This window comes from Ursus maritimus, unplaced genomic scaffold, assembly GCF_017311325.1.
Source record: "Ursus maritimus isolate PB19 unplaced genomic scaffold, ASM1731132v1 scaffold_19, whole genome shotgun sequence".
NCBI lineage: Eukaryota > Metazoa > Chordata > Mammalia > Carnivora > Ursidae > Ursus > Ursus maritimus.
Genome location: NW_024424341.1, coordinates 41,333,976 through 41,357,060, shown reverse-complemented (window position 1 = coordinate 41,357,060; position 23,085 = coordinate 41,333,976). Strand labels below are relative to the sequence as shown.

Genomic DNA, 23,085 nt, shown 5'->3' with positions numbered 1-23,085 from the left:
GGGTACTTGGGTTTTTGCTTCCCCTCCTTGGGTAAAAGCTAGCCTAACCAGTAGTAGAACAACTACTTAAAACAGGCAATAAATGGATCCCTGCTTCTCTCTTGCCTCCACCCGTCTCTCAAAGTTCACATTTGGGTACATATTTGAAAGATTCGAAAAGGAAAGGGTTGTGAGTGGATCCACCCTCCACAGCACCCAGGTACTGTGAGTCAGAGATCTGAGTCAGGCCCCAAGCAACCCCTGATCAAGAACCACTGAGCTTAAGCATCTTGCTTAAATGACTTCCCTGGTTCCCCACAGCCTATAGTGTCCTCCATGATCTGGCCTCTTGAACCATGGCTTTGTCTAACTCCCCACCTCAGGCTCGCTCCTCACCGCCACCCTGCTCTCCTCTAATTCTTCCTCCAGTCCTCCAAGCACATTCCTGTTGTAGCACCTCTGCTCTTGCCCCATCTTCTTTGCGTGTTTTCCCAGTATCACGCCATGGTAATCTAACCTCACTTCATTCAGCCTGGCTCTACTGGGCACTTCTCCAATGAGGACTTGCTGACCGCTTCTACATTCAACCAACAACTATTGTCTACCGTACTCCAGGCGCTGTGCTAGGTTCCTAGGATACAGCAAAACCCAGAAGAAACAGGATGGATTCCAGTGGGTAGAAATAAATGGCCAAGGAACACGGCAGGGATGTCCACTCCCACCACTGTTGTTCAACATCGTATTAGAAGTCCTAGCTTCTGCAATCAGACAACAAAAATAAATAAAAGATGTGCGAATCAACAAACAAGTCAAACTCTCACTCTTTGCAGATGACATGATACTTTATGGGGAAGACCCTAAAGACTCACCCCAAAACTGCTGGAACTCATACAGCAATTCAGCAACGTGGCAGGATATGAAATCAATGCACAGAAATCAGTTGCATTTCTATACACCAACAATGAGATGGAAGAAAGAGAAATTAAGGAGTCGATCTCATTTACAATTGCACCCAAACCATAAGATACCTAGGAATAGACCTAAACAAAGAGGTAAAGGATCTGTACTCTAAAAACTACAGAACACTTATGAAAGAAATGGAGGAAGATACAAAAAAATGGAAAAACATCCCATGCTCAGGGGTTGGAAGAATAAATATTGTTAAAATGTCTGTGCTGCCCAGAGCCATCAACACATTCAATGAAATCCCTATCAAAATACCATCGACATTTTTCACAGAGTTGGAACAAACAATCCTAAAATTTGTATGGAACCAGAAAAGACCCCGAATAGCCAGAGGAATGTTGAAAGAGAAAACCAAAGCTGGTGGCATCACAATTCCGGACTTCAAGCTCTATTACAAAGCTGTCATCATCAAGACACCATGGTAGTGGCCCAAAGACAGACACATAGATCAATGGAACAGAATAGACAAGTCAGAAATGGACCTTCAACTCTATAGTCAACTAATCTTCGAAAAGGCAGGAAAATCCAATGGAAAAAGGACAGTCTCGTCAACAAATGGTGTTGGGAAAATTGAACAGCCACATTTAGAAGAATGGAACTGGACCATTTTCTCACACCATACACAAAGATAAACTCAAAATGGATGAAAGACCTAAATGTGAGATGGGAATCCATCAAAATCCTAGAGGAGAACACAGGCAGCAACCTCTGTGACCTTGGCCACAGCAACTTCCTGCTAGACACATCTCCAAAGGCAAGGGAAACAGGCAAAAATGTACTACTGGGATTTCATCAAGATAAGAACTTCTGCACAGCAAGGGAAACAGTCAACAAAACTAAAAGGCAACCTATGGAATGGGAGAGGATCTTTACAAATGACATTACAGATAAAGGGCTGGTATCCAAGATCTATAAAGAATTTCTCAGACTCAACACCCTCAAAAAATAATCCAGTCAAGAAACAGGCAGAAGACATGAACCGACATTTCTCCAAAGACAACCTAACAAATGGCCAAAAGACACATGAAAAAATGCTCCACATCACTTGGCGTCAGGGAAATACAAATCGAAATCACAATGAGATACCACCTCACAGCAGTCAGAATGGCTAATTAACAAGTCAGGAAACAACAGATGTTGGCGAGGATGTGGAGAAAGGGGATCCCTCTTACATTGTTGGTGGGAGTGCAAGCTGGTGCAGCCACTCTGGAAAACAGTGTGGAGATTCCTTAAGAAGCTAAAAATAGGGCTATCCTATGAGCCAGCAATTACACTCTTAGGTATTTACCCCAAAGATTCAGATGTAGTGAAGGGGCACCTGCACCCCAATGTTCATAGCAGCAATGTCCACAGTAGCCCAACTGTGGGGAGAGTGGAGATGTCCCTCGATGGGTGAATGGATAAAGACGTGGTTTACGTATACAGTAGAGTATTACTCCGCCACCGGAAAGGATGAATACTTACCATCTGCATCCACATGGATGGAAATGGAGGGTATTATGCGGAGCCAAATAAATCAATCAGAGAAAGACAATTATGTGGTTTCACTCACATGTGGAATGTAAGAAACACTGCAGAGGATGATAGGGAAAGGGAGGGAGAATTGAATGGGAAAAAAATCAGAGAGGGAGACAAACCATGAGAGACTCTGGGAACCCAGCAGGGTTGCTGGAGGGGCCGTGGGTGGGGAGCTGGGATAACTGCGTGATGGGCATTGGGGAGGGCACATGACGTGATGAGCACTGGGTGTTACATGCAGCTGATGATTACTGAGCTCTACATCTGAAACTAATCATGTTCTAGGTGTTGGCTAATTTAAATTAAAGAAACAATGACCAAACGTGTAACGTTTCTAGCAGATGGTCAGTCCTATACAAACACTAAAAAAAAAAAAAAAAAAAAAAAATCAATTGACCATAAGAACAAACAAATATGTAAATATTGAAATTTTTTTAAAAAGTCAATTGGGGTGAACTACAGAGAAAGGGGAGGAGACATTCTAGCTCTCCATTGAGTGGTCGGGGGAGAAGTACCAATAAGGTGGCATTCAGCAGCCGTTTGAGCGATGGCGCACTCAACCTCCAGGGGAAGAGAAGTTGTGGTACCGGAATTAACTGAAAGGCTCTGAGGCAGGAGTAGGCCTGGTGGTTCGAAGTCCCGCAACAAGTGCAGTAGGTAAACAGGAGAGGAGTGGAAGACAGGGGACAGGGTTAACCAGGGCCACCCATGGTGAAAAGACGCATTTTGTTTTGAATGAGCCTGGATGCCATTGAAGGTTGGGGGTCAGATGGCAGAAGAGTGGCACGATGGGACTTCTTTTTTTTAATAATAATTTTTATTAAGTTGTTAGTCACCATACAGTACATCCTGTATTTCATGTAGTGTTCCAGGATTCATTGTTTGCGTATAAAACCCAGTGCACCATGCAATACGTGCCCTCCTTACTACCCATCACCGGCCTATCCCATTCCCCCACCCCCCTCCCCTCTGAGGCCTCAGTTTGATTCCCAGAGTCCATAGTCTCTCGTGGTTCATCAAAAACTAAGGATATACTGTAGGGTGACTAACATAATAAAAAAATATTACAAAAAAAATTTTGTTTTTCAAATAAAATGACAAGTTAATTGTTTGGTCTTAATAGCAGCTCACGGATTGCATGGAGCACTGGGGGTTACACGCACACAGTGAATCATGGAACACTACATAAAAAACGAATGATCTCCTGTATGGTGACTCATATAACATAATAAAAATAAAAATAAATAATACCTCACGGAGGGGCACCTGGGTGGCTTAGTCAGTGAAGCATCTGCCTTAAGCTCGGGTCATGACCCCAGGGTCCCGGGATTGAAACCCTCATCGGGCTCCCTGCTCGGCTGGGAGCTTCCTTCTCCCTCTGCTGCTCCCCCTGCCTGTGCTCGCTCGCTAAGTAAATAAATAAAATCTAAAAAAATAATACCTCACAGGGAACCACTGACAATCTCTCTCAAGTTTAATAAGCAAGAACTGAGAGATGAATATAACACAGCTATTTGGACCAGTGGCGGTTAGCGAGGTCAGTCCATGGATATTGCAGGAGAGCACGAGAAACACAGGAGGACGCCCTATGGTGTCCACAAAGCTATTCTGCGTGTGTGTCCGGGTGTGCGTGTGTGTGTAATACACCCTCCGCTGAACGGCTGCTAAGAAGTAGCAGTTTACACCCCAGAGCACACCCTCCAGAATATCAGCTTATTTCCTCCCTCCTCGGCCGCGCACCTTAGACGTCAGCCTTTCTCCGCAGGAGCCTCCTGAGGGCGCCTTTCATGTCCTTGTTCCGCAGGCTGTAGATGAGGGGGTTCATCATGGGGGTGAGGACGCCGTACGATATGGAGATGATCTTGTCTCGGTCGCGGATGATCTTGTCCTGAGGCATCACGTACATGGCGATGGCCGAGCCATAGAACAGCACCACCACCGTGAGGTGAGACCCACATGTGGAAAAGGCCTTGCCGTGGCCCTCCGTGGACCGCATCCGCAGCACGGCCACCAGGATCCTTCCATAGGAGGCCACGATGAAGGCAAAGGGAGCCAGCAGGGTCAGGGCACTGGTGCACACCATGAGCAACTCATAGAACTGCAGGTCAGAGCAGGCCAGCTTGAGCAGGGCCAGGAGCTCGCACGAGAAGTGATTGATGACCTGGCGGCCGCAGAACTCCAAGGGCATGGTCAGCACGGGGACCACGGTCAACAGGAACGCCACCGTCCACGAGGTCCCGGCCAGCAGGCTGCACAGCTGGGGCCCCATGCGCACAGGGTAGCGCAGGGGGTCCACGATGGCCACACAGCGATCGTAGGCCATGGCGGCCAGCAGGAGACACTCCACGACACCCAGATAGAGTCCCACGACCATCTGGGCCAAGCACTGTCCTAGCGAGACGACAGGAACGCTCACCAAGCAGTTGACGAGCACCTGGGGCACGCTGGCTGTAGTGTAGCACACGTCCAGGAAGGACAGGTTGCTGAGGAAGAAGTACATGGGCGTGTGGAGCCGGCGATCGTAGCAGATCAGGAGCAGGAGGATGAGGCTCCCCAAAAGGGTGATGGTGTAGGACAGGAGGAGCAGGCAGAAGAAGGCGGTCTGAGCCCGTGGGTACTGGGAGAGCCCGAGCAGGACGAAGAAGATCTCTGTGCTGTTCTGGCTGTCCACGCCCCTTCCAAAACTCCCGCTGGGTGGGAAATGGGGGATCATCTTGGGAGGTGGTTTGGAACCTGGCGGCTTCCTACAAATAAGGTTGGGCTCTTTCAAGCCATTCATGTGTTCCTGGGCACTGCGGTGACCCCTTCACCCCTGCATTGGTCTGGCCCCTGCTGAAGAATGTCTGCTTAATACATTCCACCAGGCACAGGCACTCACAGACCCATCCAATGATATAGCCATTGATCTGTGGACTGGTGGATCGTGGAAGGGATTGGGTCGTTCCTTCACTGATTCTATTACATATTGGTTAGTGGCTGCATTCATTCATTCATTTATAACCGAGTCATTGACTCATGAAACCACTGATGGATGGATTCACTCATTGTTTCTTTAATGCATTTATTCATTCATCCAACAAGCACCTCTGAGCAGCTTCTAACTCGTCCAGACTCAATCCCAGGCAATGAAATTACAGTGGGGAATGAAAACAACACAAAAAACAAAGCCCGAGCTCAAGGACTTAATAGACTGAAGACAAATTTGAAAAGTCACACTTGTGTGGTAAGTGCTAAGACCTTGCTCTGTTCCCACCGTGCTTCCTTCCCTGAAAACCTGTATCTGCACGTGTCCTTTCCCAAGGTCTGCCACTTCTAGGAGTTTATCCTGCCCACAGATCACATCTGCAAACTGAGATCCATAGGATTAGTTTCAAAGAGATTTTTTACATTTTTTAAAAATTTATTTATTCATTTATTTACTTAACTCATCTACACACCCACCCGAGATCAAGAGTCTCATGCTTTTCCAACTGAGCCAGGCAGGCGCCCCTCAGATTCATGTTTAAAAACATAAATGCTAGGCTGCATTGCAGAAGTTGGAAACTATCTCAATATTGAGAAATATGGGACAGGGTAAAGCAATTGTGGCCCATGCATGACAAGAACACTGTGCAGAAGTGAGAAGAATAAGGAAACGATGTATACTGATAGATGATTGATAGATAGATAGATAGATAGATAGATAGATTTCTAATTATTTCCTCAACTAGAAGTGTTGAAGCGAGTGTGGTGGAGGCAGTAATTACATGGGAACACTCGGATATGCGTCAGGGAAGGAGAGAACAGTAGCTACCCTTTTATTTTTTAACGGAGAAGAAAATACGTTGTATACCTTTATCTCCTCCATCGACCTGACACCCAAGGTGAACTGTCATTTGAAGATGAGAGAGGACGTGTCGGAAACCAGGACGAAGGAGCACGGTTAGGAGCACGGTTAGGAGCACGGTTAGGAGCACGGTTAGGAACAGTATAGTACCCGTCTGGCACCTGCAGGACTTTCTGACATGAGCGGAAGGACCCTGTCCTAATGAGGTGATAAAAATGCTTCCTAAGGAAATGATGGGAGGGTGTTGCGAGGAAAAGGGACCTGATTAGCATGGCCAGGAGGGAGAGGGAAGAGCTTGTCAGGCAGAGGGAACAGGACGGATGGGAAGATGGATGGATGGATGGATGGACGGACGGATAGATGGATGGGCGGACAACGGACGATAGACGGATGGATGGGGAGGTGGGTGGGTAGACGGAAGGGTAGAAGGAAGGAAGGACAGATGGAAGGATGGATGCACGCTGAGGCTGTATCAAGTTAAGCATCCTCTTCCCACGCTCCTCCCATACCAGCCACACACCTGGCTCCAGCGGAGTCTAACCCGGGAACTTCACCCCTTCCTTCCATGAAGAGGCCACACCAGCAGGAATCAGGCTGCTCTCACACTCTGGGGAGAGCAAGGTCATTCCAAGGAGCCCGTGTACAACATCTTGGTCCCTGGCACCTTCCCAAGCAGCATCCCTGAGAATAAGAACATCTCATCTCCGTCTGTATCTTTTTCTTGAGTCTCCCACAGAGTTTCCGGGAAGCCCGGAGGGGACGGGTGGAGCCGAGGCAGGGGGAGAACTGAGCAGAGAGAGGTAAGTGACTTAAGTCGTCAGCTCTACCCCCAACACCACCCCCGCGGTCTCTGGAGGCTCCTGGGCACCACCTGGGGATGCTTGTTAGCAGAGGTTGGCCTGGGACGCGGGAAAACAACCTTCACGGATCTCTCAGAGGCATCAGAGGAAAAGTTTGGTGTGAGGGGATCGCTCCCCCCTCCAGAAACTGGGCTGCTTACTGCAGACCGAGACTCGGGGTGTGGGTATGTGGGGACCGTCTCAGCCACACCACGGGTTGGCCTGGGGCCTTCCTGAGAGTCACGTTTCTCGGGTGTGGAGTGGAGAGAGGAATCCCAGCTGTCGTGGCCCAAGAAAGGGCTCAGGGATGGGAAGGGAGTAGCCCCAGTGACTGGACCGGCTTGGCGTCCGCAGCGGGACCCGGGTGCTCTCCTGTAGGACACCTACAATTTCACGGCCTGTGTACCTCAGACAAGGCCGTTCTGCGACCGCCAAGCAGTGAGGCAGTAACAGGACCCGCCGGTAATCGTGCGTGAACACGGACAAAAATGAGCATTGGCCAAAGACAAGGCCTCGCCAACCTGCAGGGCGTCCAGCCCATCCCAGTGCTCCCAAAGCTCTCCCGCTTTAGGACCAGAAGCCCTGCGTCCCAAAAGCCTGTCAGTGCGGCTGCTCAGGCCTGCTTAGGACCTTGAGACATGTGACCTTGAGACAGCACCTTGTTATCCTTTGGCCTTCAGTCTGTCCAAAGACAATGAGGGGACTGGAGTCTGTCACTGATTTTCAAGACCCCTTCCTACAGAAAGTAGGGTTTTTTGGTGGGTGTGTTGGCCCCAAAGAAACAGGCAAAGCTTTCTCGAAAAAGATTGCATGATCTCCAGACGCCTGGGTGGCTCATTGGTTAAGCCTCTGCCTTTGGCTCAGGTCATGATCCCAGGGTCCTGGAATCGAGTCCTGCATCCGGGTCCTTGCTCGGCCGGGAGTCAGCTTCTCCCTCTCCCTCTGCTGCTACCCCTGCTTGTGCGCGCTCTCTCTCTCTCTCTAACGAATAAATTAAAAAAAAAAAAAAGGTTTCACGATCTCACTTGCATGTGGGTGTGAAACAGTGGAATACTTTGAAGCAGAGAGTAGAGCGCTGGCCGCAGGGGTGGGTAATGGGGAGAGGCGGTCAGATGGTTGCACTCCTACAGGGTAAAGAAGTCTGGAGATCTACTGAACAGCCGGACTACACTGAATAACACTGGATCGAATCCCGGAAACCAGCAGAGACAGCTTTCAGGCGCCCCCGCCACACACACAACACGGCAACCGTGTAGCTGGACTGCCGAGCTGTTTCAGTTGGAAACGCACATCTATCTTGTGCCGCCTCAGTCTACGTCCCACGAGTGTGAGTGTGCGTGTGCGATGCGCGTGCAAGAAACGGGACAAACCGAATCTGAAGTTTACGTGGGAATATAAAGGAACAATCCAAACGGGAAGCGAGGCTGATCTCAAAGCTACGGAAATGAGCACCGAGGCAATCTGCCCGAGGAACTCGCAAGGAGCGGAGATACTGACCAACGCACACACCTTTAACTTGCAGGGGAGAGGACGCTGCGGAAAAGTGAAGACAGAAGAGCGTTTTCAATAAATGGATAGAAGCCAATTCACAATTATTAAGAGGGAAAAAATATTTTTTCTCAGTTTTGCACGATTTCCTTTTTTGAATGTGTGAAAGTTGCTTCTTTTTTTTTTTTTTTAAATAAACTCAAGCATCTTGACCAATGCTTGACACAGGGTTTTCATTCATGAAGCATGCTAAATGTTGTTGCATGGATTCCTGTATCATCTATACAGTTTCTCAAGTAATATTAATAGTAACAAGTATAATAACAATAGTCGATGACATTTATCCAGCACTTATGTGTTGGGCTTTGTAGCGAAATGCATGTAAAGCCATGCACTACTAGCTCAAGCTTCAATAACAACATTATGAGTTAATACAATCATTCATCCCCATTGACTGATGAAGGATCTGGGTTAGGAGGTTAAGTAACTTAGGCAAGGCCATTCACTGGTCAAGTGACAGTGCCAATATTTAAATCTATGCATTCTGGCTGCAAAGCCCATACTCATGAGCCCTCTTAAGGCCTCTCAGTGACGCTGTTTTTATGGCTGAGGAATAGTGCACTGGGTACATACAAAACATCTCCTTTATTCGTCCACAGTGGACCTCGCTTCCATAGGTCGGCTATGGTCAATAATGCTGCAGGAAACATAGGGCTGCGCGTATCTTCTCGAATTAGTGGCAACCCACGGAATGGGAGAAGACATGTGCAAATGACATTTCAGATAAAGGGCTAGTATCCAAGAACTATAAAGAACTTCTCACATTCAACACTCAAAAACCAAATAACTCAATCAAAAAAAAGGGGCAGAAGACATGAACAGGTAGTTCTCCAAAGAAGACGTATGAATGGCTAACAGGCACATGAAACAATGCTCCACATCACTAGCATCAGGGAAATACAAATGAAAACCACACTGAGATATCACCTCACACCAGCTAGAACGGCAAAAATTAACAAAATAGGAAACAACAAATGTTGGCGAGGATGTGGAAAAAGGGGATCCGTCTTACGCGGTTGGTGGGAATGCAAGCTGGTGCAGCCACTCTGGAAAACAATATGGCGGTTCCTCAGGATGTGAAGAATAGAGCTACCCTATGACCCAGCCATTGCACTACTGGGTATTTACCCCAAACAAAGAGATGTAGTGAAGAGAAGGGTCACATGCACCCCAATGTTCACAGCAGCAATGGCCACAATAATCAAACTGTGGAAGGAGCCGAGATGCCCTTCGACAGATGACTGGATTAAGAAGATGTGGTCCAGGGGCGCCTGGGTGGCACAGCGGTTAAGCGTCTGCCTTCGGCTCAGGGCATGATCCCGGCGTTCTGGGATCGAGCCCCACATCAGGCTCCTCCGCTATGAGCCTGCTTCTTCCTCTCGCACTCCCCCTGCTTGTGTTCCCTCTCTCGCTGGCTGTCTCTATCTCTGTCAAATAAACCACGAGAGACTATGGACCCCGGGAAACAAACTGAAGGTTTCAGAGGGGAAGGGGGTGGGAGGAGGGGTAACAGGGTGATGGGTAGTAAGGAGGGCACGTACTGCATGGAGCACTGGGTGTTATACGCGACTAAAGCATCACTGAACACTGCATCAAATTCTAATGAGGTTCTATATGCTGGCTAACTAAACAAATAAAACATAATTATTAGAGAACCATCAGATAAAGTAGTTAGTGCTACACCTTACGAGCCCTGAAGACAGGATACGGTGTCATTCTCTGTTCATCCTTAACACACAGCACTGGGACTACCACACAGACACTTGCAGAAAGGAAAGAAGGAAGGAGGAAGTCACTCTAGAGAAGTGTGGGGTGAGCAGGGCTTTCAGTAGCAGGAAACGGATTTGCAGAATCAACACCACCTCCAAACTGAGAAAGAGGCAGGACTTGGGGCTATTGCAAGAGACAGAGAGGAGGATGAGTCAGGCGTAGGCTGAATTCAGGACCCGGATAGCTTCTCTGAGGTCTTGGAAGGCCTCTTTTCATTGTGAGAAAAAAGAAATCAGATTCGAAATTGATTAAGAGAAAAAATTAGAATATATTGACTCGTGAGCTGAACACGCGGGGCAACATGGCACAGAGAAATCCAGATACCGTCACAGTGACATCGGATTCAGCTTCTTCCTCACATGAATCTTCCTGCTTCTCTACGGGTTTTACTCCAATATGCTCCGTCCACGTCTCTCCTGGCAGGTCCAGATCTACGTCCCACCAGTCTCAAGTACAGCGGAAAGAGAGCCGGTCTTGCCCCCATGGGATGAGCACAGACGACACTTATTCTGAGCGAACGGATACGAGTCTTACGCTGATCTGAGACACAACAGTCGCTCTCAGAGATAAAATACACAGTGACGGCTCCAGGGGGAGATCAATGTCAACGGAAACATTCCAGAGCTGAAGTGTTGGCTCCCCCCAAACTGGAGGGGCTTTTGGCCGGGAGGAGGGGAAGTGGGTTTACATCACTACAGATGCCTTTGACCCCAGCCATCTCTGGAAGGAGACCCCAGGCCTCTCGAGGACGGAATGTCCTGAGAAGCACATCTGGATATTCACTCATTCTTTAGACAAACACGCACTGAGTGACTGCTGTGTACCACACAGCGCCAGGCGTGGAGCATAAAATAACGAGGACAACCAGACAGGGCCAACTTACAGTTTTGTGGGGAACTACAGACATTAACCAAGTCAACACACATATAAAATTAAAAATTGTAACAGAACAGACATTTTTCCAAAGAAAACCCAGATGGCCAACAGGTTCATGAAAAGTTGCTTGACACTACTAGGTATTTACCCAAAGAATACCAACTACAGATTCAAAGGGGGATCATGTACCCCCATGTTTATAGCAGCATTATCTGCAATAGCCAATGTACGGAAAGAGCCCAAATGGCCACAGACTGATGAATGGATGGAGAGGACGGGGTGCAGATACACAATGGAGTACTACTCAGCTATAAGAAAGAATGAAATCTTGTGCCATTTCCCGGATGGTGGTTGGAGCTAAAGCGTATAATACTAGGTGAAATAAGCCAGAGAAAGACAATTATAGGATCTCACTCCCACGTGGAATTTAACAAACAAAACAAATGAGCCAAGGGGAAAAAAAAAAAAAAAAACAAACCACAGAGGCAAACCAAGAAACAGACTCTTTACACAATAGAGAACTGCTGGTTACCAGAGAGGAGGGGGTGGAGGGACGGATGAAACAGGTGATGGGGACTAAGGAGGGCACCTGTCAGGAGGAGCACAGGGTGGGCTACGCAAGTAACAATTGACTATATCACACACCTGAAACTAATATTACACTGTGTTAACTGGAATCAAAAACTTTCTAAATTCCATTACCAACTTACAGTACATCATTAGTTTCTGGTGTCGTGTTTAATAAATTATCAGTCGTATACAAGACCCAGTGCTCATCATAAAACATAATTTTTTAAAAAGAAATTCCCTGAAAAGAAACTATTTTTTTTTTAAGATTTTATTTATTTATTTGACAGAGACAGCCAGCGAGAGAGGGAACACAAGCAGGGGGAGTGGGAGAGGAAGAAGCAGGCTCATAGCGGAGGAGCCTGATGTGGGACTCGATCCCAGAACGCCGGGATCACGCCCTGAGCCGAAGGCAGACGCTTAACAACTGCGCCACCCAGGCGCCCCCAGAAGAAACTATTTAAACCACATTAGCAAAACTAAATCCACCTTATTTCAAGAACATAAGTGAAACTTCGGTTCTTTCTTAGACGTCTCTGCACAGACGGTGACTGCACGCGCGGTGAGCACCGAGTGTCACAACTGTTCAGTATCGCACACCTGACACTAATACAACAGTGCGTGTTAATTACGTATCAAGAAAAAAATGCAAGTTAAGAAATTCAGCCGTCTTCCTAAAAATGTGTGAGGTGATCACTCTGAAACCACCCCGTTGTCCACACCCCCCTGTAGTCACCAACCGGTGTGAAGATAAACCCCGTCTTAGTTGTCACTTTCCAGGCCATCCTGGGAGGTCACGCGCCGAGCGTCACAGCAGCTCGCACACCATTCTGAAATGCACGATAAGCTCTCACGAAAAACCGTTGTACTGATCTGGTGCTTTTAGTTTTGCTGTTTCCGAGGGGGTTTTGGTTTTTGTTCTTACAGTGCCAAAGCCCAGAAACACCCGCACTTGTTAAACAAGAAACACTGGAAGGTGCACGCAGGAACCCACGCCTTCTCACGGTTCCCCCGCACGACCGACACGCAGCCCAAGCCGAGGGCCAGCGCCTTCTCACCCCGCCCAGCGTCCCCGGGAGGGGAGGGGCCGCGCTCACCCTGAACACCGGAATCTAACCGCGCATGCGCCGACGGGACCGCGTCCGCGGCAAGGCCACAAGCACGAGTTTCCGCTTCAGAAAGACGGCGTGAAAAAATTAAGAAAACCGGAGCATTTCAGTAACAACGTCAACAACAGGATTTTAAAATCGAAAGAAGCGAATTGGCAAGAACGGTGACTCACCAGCCCTGACACCAAGTCTGCAAGCCTCCTGGACCCCTTCCCCAAGCAAACAAACCCGGAAGCGGGAAGGGAAAGTCCCGCCCACCAGGGAGGGGCCAGCTGTCGCTCCCTTTCATTGACCGAGGTAGGCTCTGGATGCCCGGGTTCCCTACCGAAGGGAGACGCTGCTCACCTGGGCTTGGGGGCCTCAGCTGTTTTTCTCCACGTAGACTTTCCTTCTCGGCTCTGCTGGTTACAAGCCGGTCCAGACCCAACTTGGGGTGTCGGAGCTCTTGGGGTATCTGGCCGAGAACGCCCAAAACAATTGATTGGGGCAGTGCCAGAGGAAAAGAACTTCTCCCCTGATGATCTTAACTTCAGACACCTGTATGTACCGTGAACTACGTGAGGTCAACACTCCATGCCGTCTCCATCGGGATCTGGCAAGAGGCCCCTCCAATATAAGTGACTGTGGAATGGGGCGATCATGGGTGCTTCGGCCAGGTGTCAGGATTCATGGAGGCATCGCCTAGATCCTAAACCCTGAGGTCCCCAGACTTGCTGCACAGCTGGTATCACCTGACCTCTCACGCTGACTGCTGACCTGCTCCCACCTGCAGGCCCCTTGCTTTCAGCAGCAGAGAGTGCGCTCTGGGTATGATCGGTAAACGTCACTCTTCATATTCCACAGATTACAGAGGAAAAAAACACGATCATCTGAGTAGATGCAGAAACGGTAAATCTGGAAGACTCCATGTCTAGTCAGGCTCTTAGACGTATCTTTGTAAATTAGGAAAGAACGGGATGTCCTTCGCCCATTCCAAAAGAGCATTCTGGAAAGGCAGTCAAAACCTCATAGCAGAAAAATGATGACAGAACACCTTTTAGGATACAGGACATACGTGCCCTCTGCCACCAAACTTATTTCAATGTAGTGCTGGAACGACACCCAATTCAGTGGAACAAGAGAAAGGATTTGAAGAGGCTAATTTGAAATTATATGAAATAATTTGATCTGTGCAAGCTCCCTCCTCCCAAATCTATGGGGGGAAAACTGTTACGATTAATACTATACAGTACACTTGAAAGTTCTAAGAGACTAGCTCTTAAGTGTTCTCGCCACCCCCCCCACACACACAGGTGTGAGCTAATCCTGTGATGGCAACTGTTCTGCAAAATATTCGTCTGTCATCCACACCCTGTGCCCTTACACTTACACAGTCCTGTGTCAATTATATCTCAGTAAAGCTGGGAAAACACGTTCCCAAGTTTTTAAAAGGTAATTTGAGGAATATAAAAATTCATGTACATTTCTGTATATAAATCAAGTTTAGAATTTGAAAAAAAAATTATTTTTTAATAATTTTTTATTATGTTAGTCACCATACAGTACATCCCCAGTTTTTGATGTAGTGTTCCATGATTCATTGTTTGCGTATGACACCCAGTGCACCATGCAACACGTACCCTCCTTACTACCCATCACCAGCCTATCCCATTCCCCCACCACCTCCCCTCTGAAGCCCTCAGTTTGTTTCCCAGAGTCCACAGTTTCTCATGGTTCATTCCCCCTTCTGTTTACCCCCCCTTCATTCTTCCCTTCCTTCTCCTACCGATTCCTGTTATTTCTTATGTTCCATTAATGAATCAATATTGCATTTATTATGACAAGTGTAGTATACTAGTGTAAGAAATTAATAATAGAAGAAGGGCGCCTGGGTGGCAAAGCGGTTAAGCGTCTGCCTTCAGCTCAGGGCGTGATCCCAGTGTTATGGGATCGAGCCCCACATCAGGCTCCTCCGCTGGGAGCCTGCTTCTTCCTCTCCCACTCCCCCTGCTTGTGCTCCCTCTCTCGCTGGCTGTCTCTATCTCTGTCGAATAAATAAATAAAATCTTTAAAAAAAATAAAATAAAAATAAAAAAATAAATTAATAATAGAAGAAACTGAATCATGGGTATGTAGGAATTCTGTGTTATCTTAATTTTTATAAATTTAGCTGTTCTAAAGATAAAGTTTATTCTGGGCGATGGTCATTAAGGAGGGCACTTGATGCAATGAGCACATCGTACCATATGATGTTCCATGCAGCTGATGAATCACTAAACTCTATGTCTGAAACTAATAATACATGGTGTGTTAATTGATTTTAAAAATAAAAATAAATTTACAAAAAGAATTTGAAATTTACAAGGATGTCATACGCAATAAAAGGCGTCCAAACTGCTCCGGAAGAATAAAACGTTCACTATCTGCAGCTGATGCGATACCATATGTAGAAAATCCTCAAGACTCCACCAAATAACTACTGAAACTGACCAGTGGATTCAGTAAAGTTGCAGGACACAAAATCAGTACACAGAAATCCGCTGCATTTCTACACACTGCTAACGAAGCAGCAGAAAGAGAAATTAAGAAAACATCCCATTTACAACTGCACCAAAAAGAAGAAAATACGTAGGCATAGACTTAACCAAGGAGGTGAGAGACCTGTACTCTGAAAACCCTAAAACACAGATGAAAGAAATTAAAGTGACACAAACGGAAAGCTATTCCATGCATTAAAAGAACTAATATTGTGACAATGTCCGCACTACTGAAAGCAATCTACAGATTCCGTGCAATTCCTATCAAAATACCAACACCATTTTTCACAGAACTAGAACAAATGATACTAAACTTTGTAAGGAATGAGAAAATACCCCCAATAACCAAAGAAATCTTGAAAAAAAAAAAAAAGAACAAAATGGGAGGTATCACAATCCCAGATTTCAAGGAATACTACAAAGCTACGATAATTACAATGGCATGGTATTGGCACAAAAACAGACACATAGATCAATGGAACAGAATACAGAGCCCAGAAATAAACTCATGACTGTATCGTGAATTCATCTTCAACAAAGGAAGCAAAAATATGCAACATGAAAAAGACAGTTTCTCAACAAATGGTGCTGGGAAAATTCAACAGCTACATACGAAAGAATGAAATTGGACCACTTTCTCACACCATACGTTAAGTAAAAAATGGATTGACACCTCAATGTGAGACCTCACACCACAAAATTCCTAGAAGAAAACATAGGCAGTACTTTTTCTCACAGCAGCCATAGAAACATTTTCTAGATGTGTCTCCTGCGGCAAGGGAAATAAACACACAATTAAACCACTGGGACGAGATCAAAAGAAAAAGGTTTTGCGCAGCACAGGACACCATCAACAAAACAAAAAGACGACCTACTGAACGGAAGAAGATCTTTGCAAATAATGAAGCTAATAAGAGGTTAATAGCCAAAATATATAAAAACCTTACACAACTCAACACCAAAACACCCCCAGATGATCTGACTAAATGGGCAGAAGACAGGAACAGACATTTGTCCAAGGAAGAGACACAGATGGCCAACAGACACGTGAAAAGATGCTCGACATCACTCATCATCAGGGAAACGCACGTCAAAACCACAACGAGATGTCACCCCACACGGTCAGAATGACTAGAATCACAAAGACAAGAAGTATCAAGTGTGGCCCGGATGTGGAGAGAGAGAAATCTCCGTGCACTGTGGGTGGGGACGCAAGCTGGTGCAGCCACCGTGGAAAACAGTGTGGAGGTCCCTCAGAAAGCTAGAACTAGAATTACCACATGATCCAGTCACTCCTCTCTTTGGGTATTTACCCAGAGACGCAGAAAGACCAATCTGAACACATATGTGCACCCCCACGTTTATTGCATTATTGTTGTTGATTGTGTTGTTGTTGTTGTTGTTGGAATAGCCCAGATATGGAAGCAACCCAAGTGTCCACGGAGAGATGAATGGGGAAAGAAGATGTATGTACACACACACACACAAAGAGACAGACACACAGACACACACACACAGACACACACACACACAGACACACACACACACACACACACACACACACACACAGTGGACTATTACTTGGCCATAAACAAAGGATGAGATCTTGCTGTTGGCAACAACACAGATGGATCTAGAGGGTGTAATGCTAAGTAAAATAAGTCGGAGAAAGACCAATACCATATGTTTCGCTCATATGTGGAATTTAAGAAACAAAACAAATGAAAAAGCAAAAAAAAAAGAGAGAGAGAGAGACAAACCAAAAAACAGACTCTTAAATGTAGAGAAGTAATGGTTGCCAGAGGGGAGTGGGTGGGGGGAATGGGTAAAAGAGGTGAAGGGGATAAGAACACACGTATCACAATGAGCACTGAGTAACTGCTGACTCACTACATTGTACGCCTGAGACTAATGTAACACTGTAGTCTACCTGAATTTAGAAAATAGAAATTGAAGATTGAGAATGTCCTATGCAAAAAGGCAAGAAAAATATAAAGTAGCTAGAAAGAAATCTACTAAAAGATTATAAGCCTTAATGGACAAAGTATGAATATTTATTGATAGACATATACAAATGAAAGAAATGAATTGTGCTAAGTTCTTGTACAGGAATGACCATTACTATAAAGATGTCCCTACTCTCCATATACATCTCTATATTCAGTACACTGCTAATGAAATCCCAACAAAATTTTTATTTCAAAATATAATCCTAAAGTGTATGAGGGACACAGAGGACCTTAGTGTAAACCAGCTACTCCCACAGCACAGCGCAGGGTGGGGAGGGGGTGTTGGCTGAACGGGACCTACCTTACACAGATTTCATTTGAAAGCTCTAGTATTTTTCCTTCCCTTCCCCTATGTTCATCTGTTTTGTTTCTTAAATTCCACATGAGTGAAATCATATGGTATTTGCATTCCTCTGACTTATTTTGCTTAGCACAATACCCTCTAGTTCCATCCACATCTTGCAAACGACAAGAGTTCACTCTCTTTGACGGCTGAGTACTATTCCATTGTATATATATGCACCACATCTTTATCCAGTCATCTGTGGGAGGCAAAACATAAGAGGGCTGAACTCTAGGAAACAGACTGAGGGTTGCTGGAGGGGAGGCGGGTGGGAGCGGGGGTACCTGGGTGATGGGCACTAAGGGGGCACTGGATGGAATGAGCACTGGGTGTTAAATGCAAATGATGAATCGATAAATTCTACCTCTGAAATTAATAATGTATGTTAACTAAATTGAATTTAAATAAAGAATAAAAAGTATGCGTTAACTAAATTGAATTTAAATAAAGAATATAAAATAAAAGCTATAGAAATTAAGACTTACCAGCACATGGATGAATCAATGAACAAAAGACAGTGCTCAGCAGCAAAGGCAATCAATATAAAAGTTGCTTCCTAACAGATCGCTGTGCTGTGGGGGAGGCAAACTATTTATTAAATGGAGCCAGTACTTTATCAATGCATTCGAGAGAAAAAAAAATAGATTTCTTCTCCCTATCCTGGAGAAAAGCAATTACTAGTGGATGAATACTTCTGTGTGAAAAGCTAAAACTACTGTATTTTAAAAGACAATATAAGACATCTGTATGTTCACCATTTGTTCATGAGTCTGTTAGCCATTTGTATGACTTCTCTGGAGAAGGGTCTGTTAGCCATCAGGGAAATACAAATCCAAACCACGATGAGCTACCACCTTATACCACTCAGAATGGCAAAAATTAACAAAACAGGAAACAACAAATGTTGGCGAGGATGTGGAAAGGGGATCCCTCTTACACTGTTGGTGGGAATGCAGGTTGGTGCAGCCACTTTGGAAACAGTGTGGAGGTTCCTCAAGACGTTAAAAATAGAGCTACCCTGTGACTCAGCAATTGCACTACTGGGTATTTACCCCAAAGATACAGACGTAGTGAAGAGAAGGGGCACCTGCACCCCAATGATCACAGCAGCCATGTCCACAATAGCCAAACTGTGGAAGGAGCCGAGATGCCCTTCAACAGATGACTGGATAAAGAAGATGTGGTCCATTTATACAATGGAATATGCCTCAGCCATCAGAAAGAACGATTACCCGCCATTTGCATCAACATGGATGGAACTGGAGGGGGTTATGCTAAGTCAAGTAAGTCAAGCAGAGAAAGACCGTTATCATATGGTTTCACTCATATGTAGGACATAAGGAATAGCACGGAGGACCATAGGGGAAGGGAGGGAAATCTGAAGGGGGAGAAATCAGAGAGGGAGATGAACCACGAGAGACTATGGACCCCGGGAAACAAACTGAAGGTTTCAGAGGGGAAGGGGGTGGGAGGAGGGGTAACAGGGTGATGGGTAGTAAGGAGGGCACGTACTGCATGGAGCACTGGGTGTTATACGCGACTAAAGCATCACTGAACACTGCATCAAATTCTAATGAGGTTCTATATGCTGGCTAACTAAACAAATAAAACATAATTATTAGAGAACCATCAGATAAAGTAGTTAGTGCTACACCTTACGAGCCCTGAAGACAGGATACGGTGTCATTCTCTGTTCATCCTTAACACACAGCACTGGGACTACCACACAGACACTTGCAGAAAGGAAAGAAGGAAGGAGGAAGTCACTCTAGAGAAGTGTGGGGTGAGCAGGGCTTTCAGTAGCAGGAAACGGATTTGCAGAATCAACACCACCTCCAAACTGAGAAAGAGGCAGGACTTGGGGCTATTGCAAGAGACAGAGAGGAGGATGAGTCAGGCGTAGGCTGAATTCAGGACCCGGATAGCTTCTCTGAGGTCTTGGAAGGCCTCTTTCCATTGTGAGAAAAAAGAAATCAGATTCGAAATTGATTAAGAGAAAAAATTAGAATATATTGACTCGTGAGCTGAACACGCGGGGCAACATGGCACAGAGAAATCCAGATACCGTCACAGTGACATCGGATTCAGCTTCTTCCTCACATGAATCTTCCTGCTTCTCTACGGGTTTTACCCCAATATGCTCCGTCCACGTCTCTCCTGGCAGGTCCAGATCTACGTCCCACCAGTCTCAAGTACAGCGGAAAGAGAGCCAGTCTTGCCCCCATGGGACGAGCACAGACGACACTTATTCTGAGCGAACGGATACGAGTCTTACGCTGATCTGAGACACAACAGTCTCTCTCAGAGATAAAATACACAGTGACGGCTCCAGGGGGAGATCAATGCCAATGGAAACATTCCAGAGCTGAAGTGTTGGCTCCCCCCAAACTGGAGGGGCTTTTGGCCGGGAGGAGGGGAAGTGGGTTTACATCACTACAGATGCCTTTGACCCCAGCCATCTCTGGAAGGAGACCCCAGGCCTCTCGAGGACGGAATGTCCTGCGAAGCACATCTGGATATTCACTCATTCTTTAGACAAACACGCACTGAGTGACTGCTGTGTACCACACAGCGCCAGGCGTGGAGCATAAAATAACGAGGACAACCAGACAGGGCCAACTTACAGTTTCATCAGGAATTACAGACATTAATCATGTCATCACACACATAAAATTAAAAATTGTAACTGAACAGACATTTTTCTAAAGACGACCAAGATGGCCAACAGGTACACGGGAAGTTCTTGACGTCACCAATCATGCAAATAAAAACCACAATAAGTGCACGGAAGTGTTGACTCACCCTATTGGACATTTGAAACTGACAGAACACTGGACGTTCACGAACCGGAATTCAAATAAAAACTTTAAAAAACACAGTAAGACTTCACCCCACACCTGTTATGGCTATCGTCAAACGGACAGAGGTAAGTGTCGGCGAGGACGTGAGGAAACGGAGCCCTCGTGCGCTGTCTGTGGGGATGCGAGTTGCCGCAGCCACTGTGGAAAACAGTGTGGACCTTCTGCAAGCAGTTAAAAGTTGAGCTACCGTATGATCCAGTAATCTCACTTCTTGGTATATCCCCGAGGGAAATGAAAAACGATATCCAAGAGACGTACGCACTCCGTGTTTATTGAAGCACTACTCACGATTGCCAAAATACGGCAACAACCCAAGTGCCCATCCACAGCTGAATGGATAAAGTACATGTGATTTACATCGTGGAATATTATTCAGTCATGAAGAAGAAAAAACTTACTCGTGCTAAAAAAAATTGCAAAAACATATTTCATGGGATATACTTTTACTCAAAATTGTTTGGTGTTTCTTTGAAATTCAAAAAATGGGATCATAGAAGGAGAACAGCAAGAATTCCGTTTGGGGCACACTGAAGTGCCTCCTTACTGCTCTGGGACGGCTGTCCACCCAACGGTGCAATGAAGGGGCTGGACTCACAGAGGTCATGGAAGATGGGTTCCTCTTCTCTGAACACACACACGCCCCAGGGCAGCCTTCACCTCCTTGTTCCGGAGGCTGTAGATGAGGGGGTTGAGCATGGGGGTCACCAGGGTGTAGGACAGGGACACCACCTGCTTGCTCTCTGGGGAGTAGCTGGCCTTGGGTCGCAAGTGGATGACCCCCGTGGTGCCGTAAAACAGAACCACCACGATGAGGTGCGAGGCGCATGTGGACAGGGCCTTGTGGCGCCCCGTGGCCGACGGCAGCCGAAGCACGGTGGCCACAATCTTGCTGTAGGACGTGGCTATCAGACAGAAGGGAACAATCATGATCAGCACCGTGGCCGCCAGCACATTGGCCTCGAAGAGTCTGGTGTCCGCACACACCAGGCTCAGCAGAGGGGCGATGTCACAGAAGAAGTGGCGGATGCCACGTGGCCCACAGAACGGGAAGCTGAACAGCCAGACGGTAAAGACCAGCGACACGGGGACTCCGGCCAGCCAGCACGTGGCGGCCAGCAGGTGGCAAAGCCGGGGGGTCATGATGGCCCCATAGCGCAGGGGCCTGCAGATGGCCACGTACCGGTCCCAGGCCATGGCGGTCAGGAGAAAGCACTCGGACGTGACGCACGACAGCACGAGGAGCAGCTGCAGGGCGCAGCCCGTGGGGGACACGCCCCGCCCGGGCCGCAGCAGGGTCACCAGCAGCCGGGGCGCGATGTTCAGCGAGAAGGAGATCTCCAGCAGGGCCAAGTGGCGCAGGAAAAAGTACATGGGCGAGCGCAGCGCCGGGTCCAGGGCGGTCAGCAGCACGATGAGCGCGTTGCCCAGCAGCGTGAGCAGGAACGTGGCCAGGAAGAGCGCGGCGAGCAGCGGCCGCAGCGTGGGCACATGCGCGAAGCCCAGCAGGACCAGGTCGCGTGGGGTGCAGCTCTGGTTGGCGCACGGTGGGGCGTCGGGGGCGCCCGGGGGAGCCCAGGCCGCCGGCATGGACCCGGGTGGGCGAAGGAGCCTCTGGGAGGGGAAGAGGTAAGGAGAGGCGTGAAGAGCAGAGCTGTGCCCGCCCGGGCTCTGTCTCCCCAACGTGCGCTGAGCGGAGTAGGGCAGGCGTCTTATCAAAAGGCAAATCAGCTCATGAGGGGTCCTCCTTGAATGCCCCCCATGAGAATGGAAAGAGATCCCGGGGCTGTACGAGGCCCACGAGGTCCTGACTGGCCCGCCCCATCCACCTTCTGACCTCTTCTCCACCGAGCTGCGTCCACAATGCCTGGTCCTGCCTCAGGGCCTTTGCACTTGCCATCCCCGCCCCTTGAGATGCTGTTCCCTGGGATGTTTGCGCAACTGTTTCCTTCTCTTCTTAAAAATACGAACTAAGATGCCTCTCCTCACCAGACAGCCCTTCCTCAATGACCTGGTTTCCAGCGTCTTGTCCACAACAGGCACACACACTAGCCACTCTCTGTTGCATCGTCTCGTTCCTACAGCACATGTGAAGGGGCTGGTTTATTTGCTCACTTGTGTATTATCTATCTGCCCCACCCACGAGCACTTTTCTGCCTGCTCTGGAGCGGTGTCTGGGGCACATGCAAGAGCGGCTAGCGCATAGTACGTGCTCTAGAAAGTGCAGTCCGTTACATGGTCGAGTCTCCTTTCTGTAGGCAACAGACAAAAGTATGGACTTTCTCCCCGCAACATAATTTCTGTCCTGTTTGGCTCGAGTCTATCTTATCTCATTTTTTTAAAGGTTGGTTTTGACCATGT

At 47.3% G+C, this 23,085-nt stretch overlaps 2 protein-coding genes across 2 annotated transcripts; both read right to left on the bottom strand.

Annotated features, from left to right (window-relative positions):
- Window positions 1-3,941: 3,941 nt before the first annotated feature.
- Window positions 3,942-5,242, bottom strand: LOC103680409 (olfactory receptor 13H1-like). Its single transcript, XM_008709944.2, has one exon. The coding sequence runs from the start codon at window positions 5,240-5,242 to the stop codon at window positions 4,205-4,207; it is 1,038 nt and encodes a 345-aa protein (XP_008708166.2). The 3' UTR covers window positions 3,942-4,204.
- Window positions 5,243-21,327: 16,085 nt separating this feature from the next.
- LOC103680410 (olfactory receptor 10A7-like) lies at window positions 21,328-22,730 on the bottom strand. The gene has a single exon (XM_008709946.2). It carries the CDS (start codon window positions 22,312-22,314, stop codon window positions 21,328-21,330), a length of 987 nt encoding a protein of 328 aa, XP_008708168.2. The 5' UTR covers window positions 22,315-22,730.
- Between the last annotated feature and the right edge of the window lie 355 nt (window positions 22,731-23,085).

What these genes read in the sequence shown, in the direction of transcription:
- LOC103680409 (XM_008709944.2), bottom strand. Translation starts at nt 5,242, where the DNA reads ATGAATGGCTTGAAAGAGCCCAACCTTATTTGTAGGAAGCCGCCAGGT.
- LOC103680410 (XM_008709946.2), bottom strand. Translation starts at nt 22,314, where the DNA reads ATGCCGGCGGCCTGGGCTCCCCCGGGCGCCCCCGACGCCCCACCGTGC.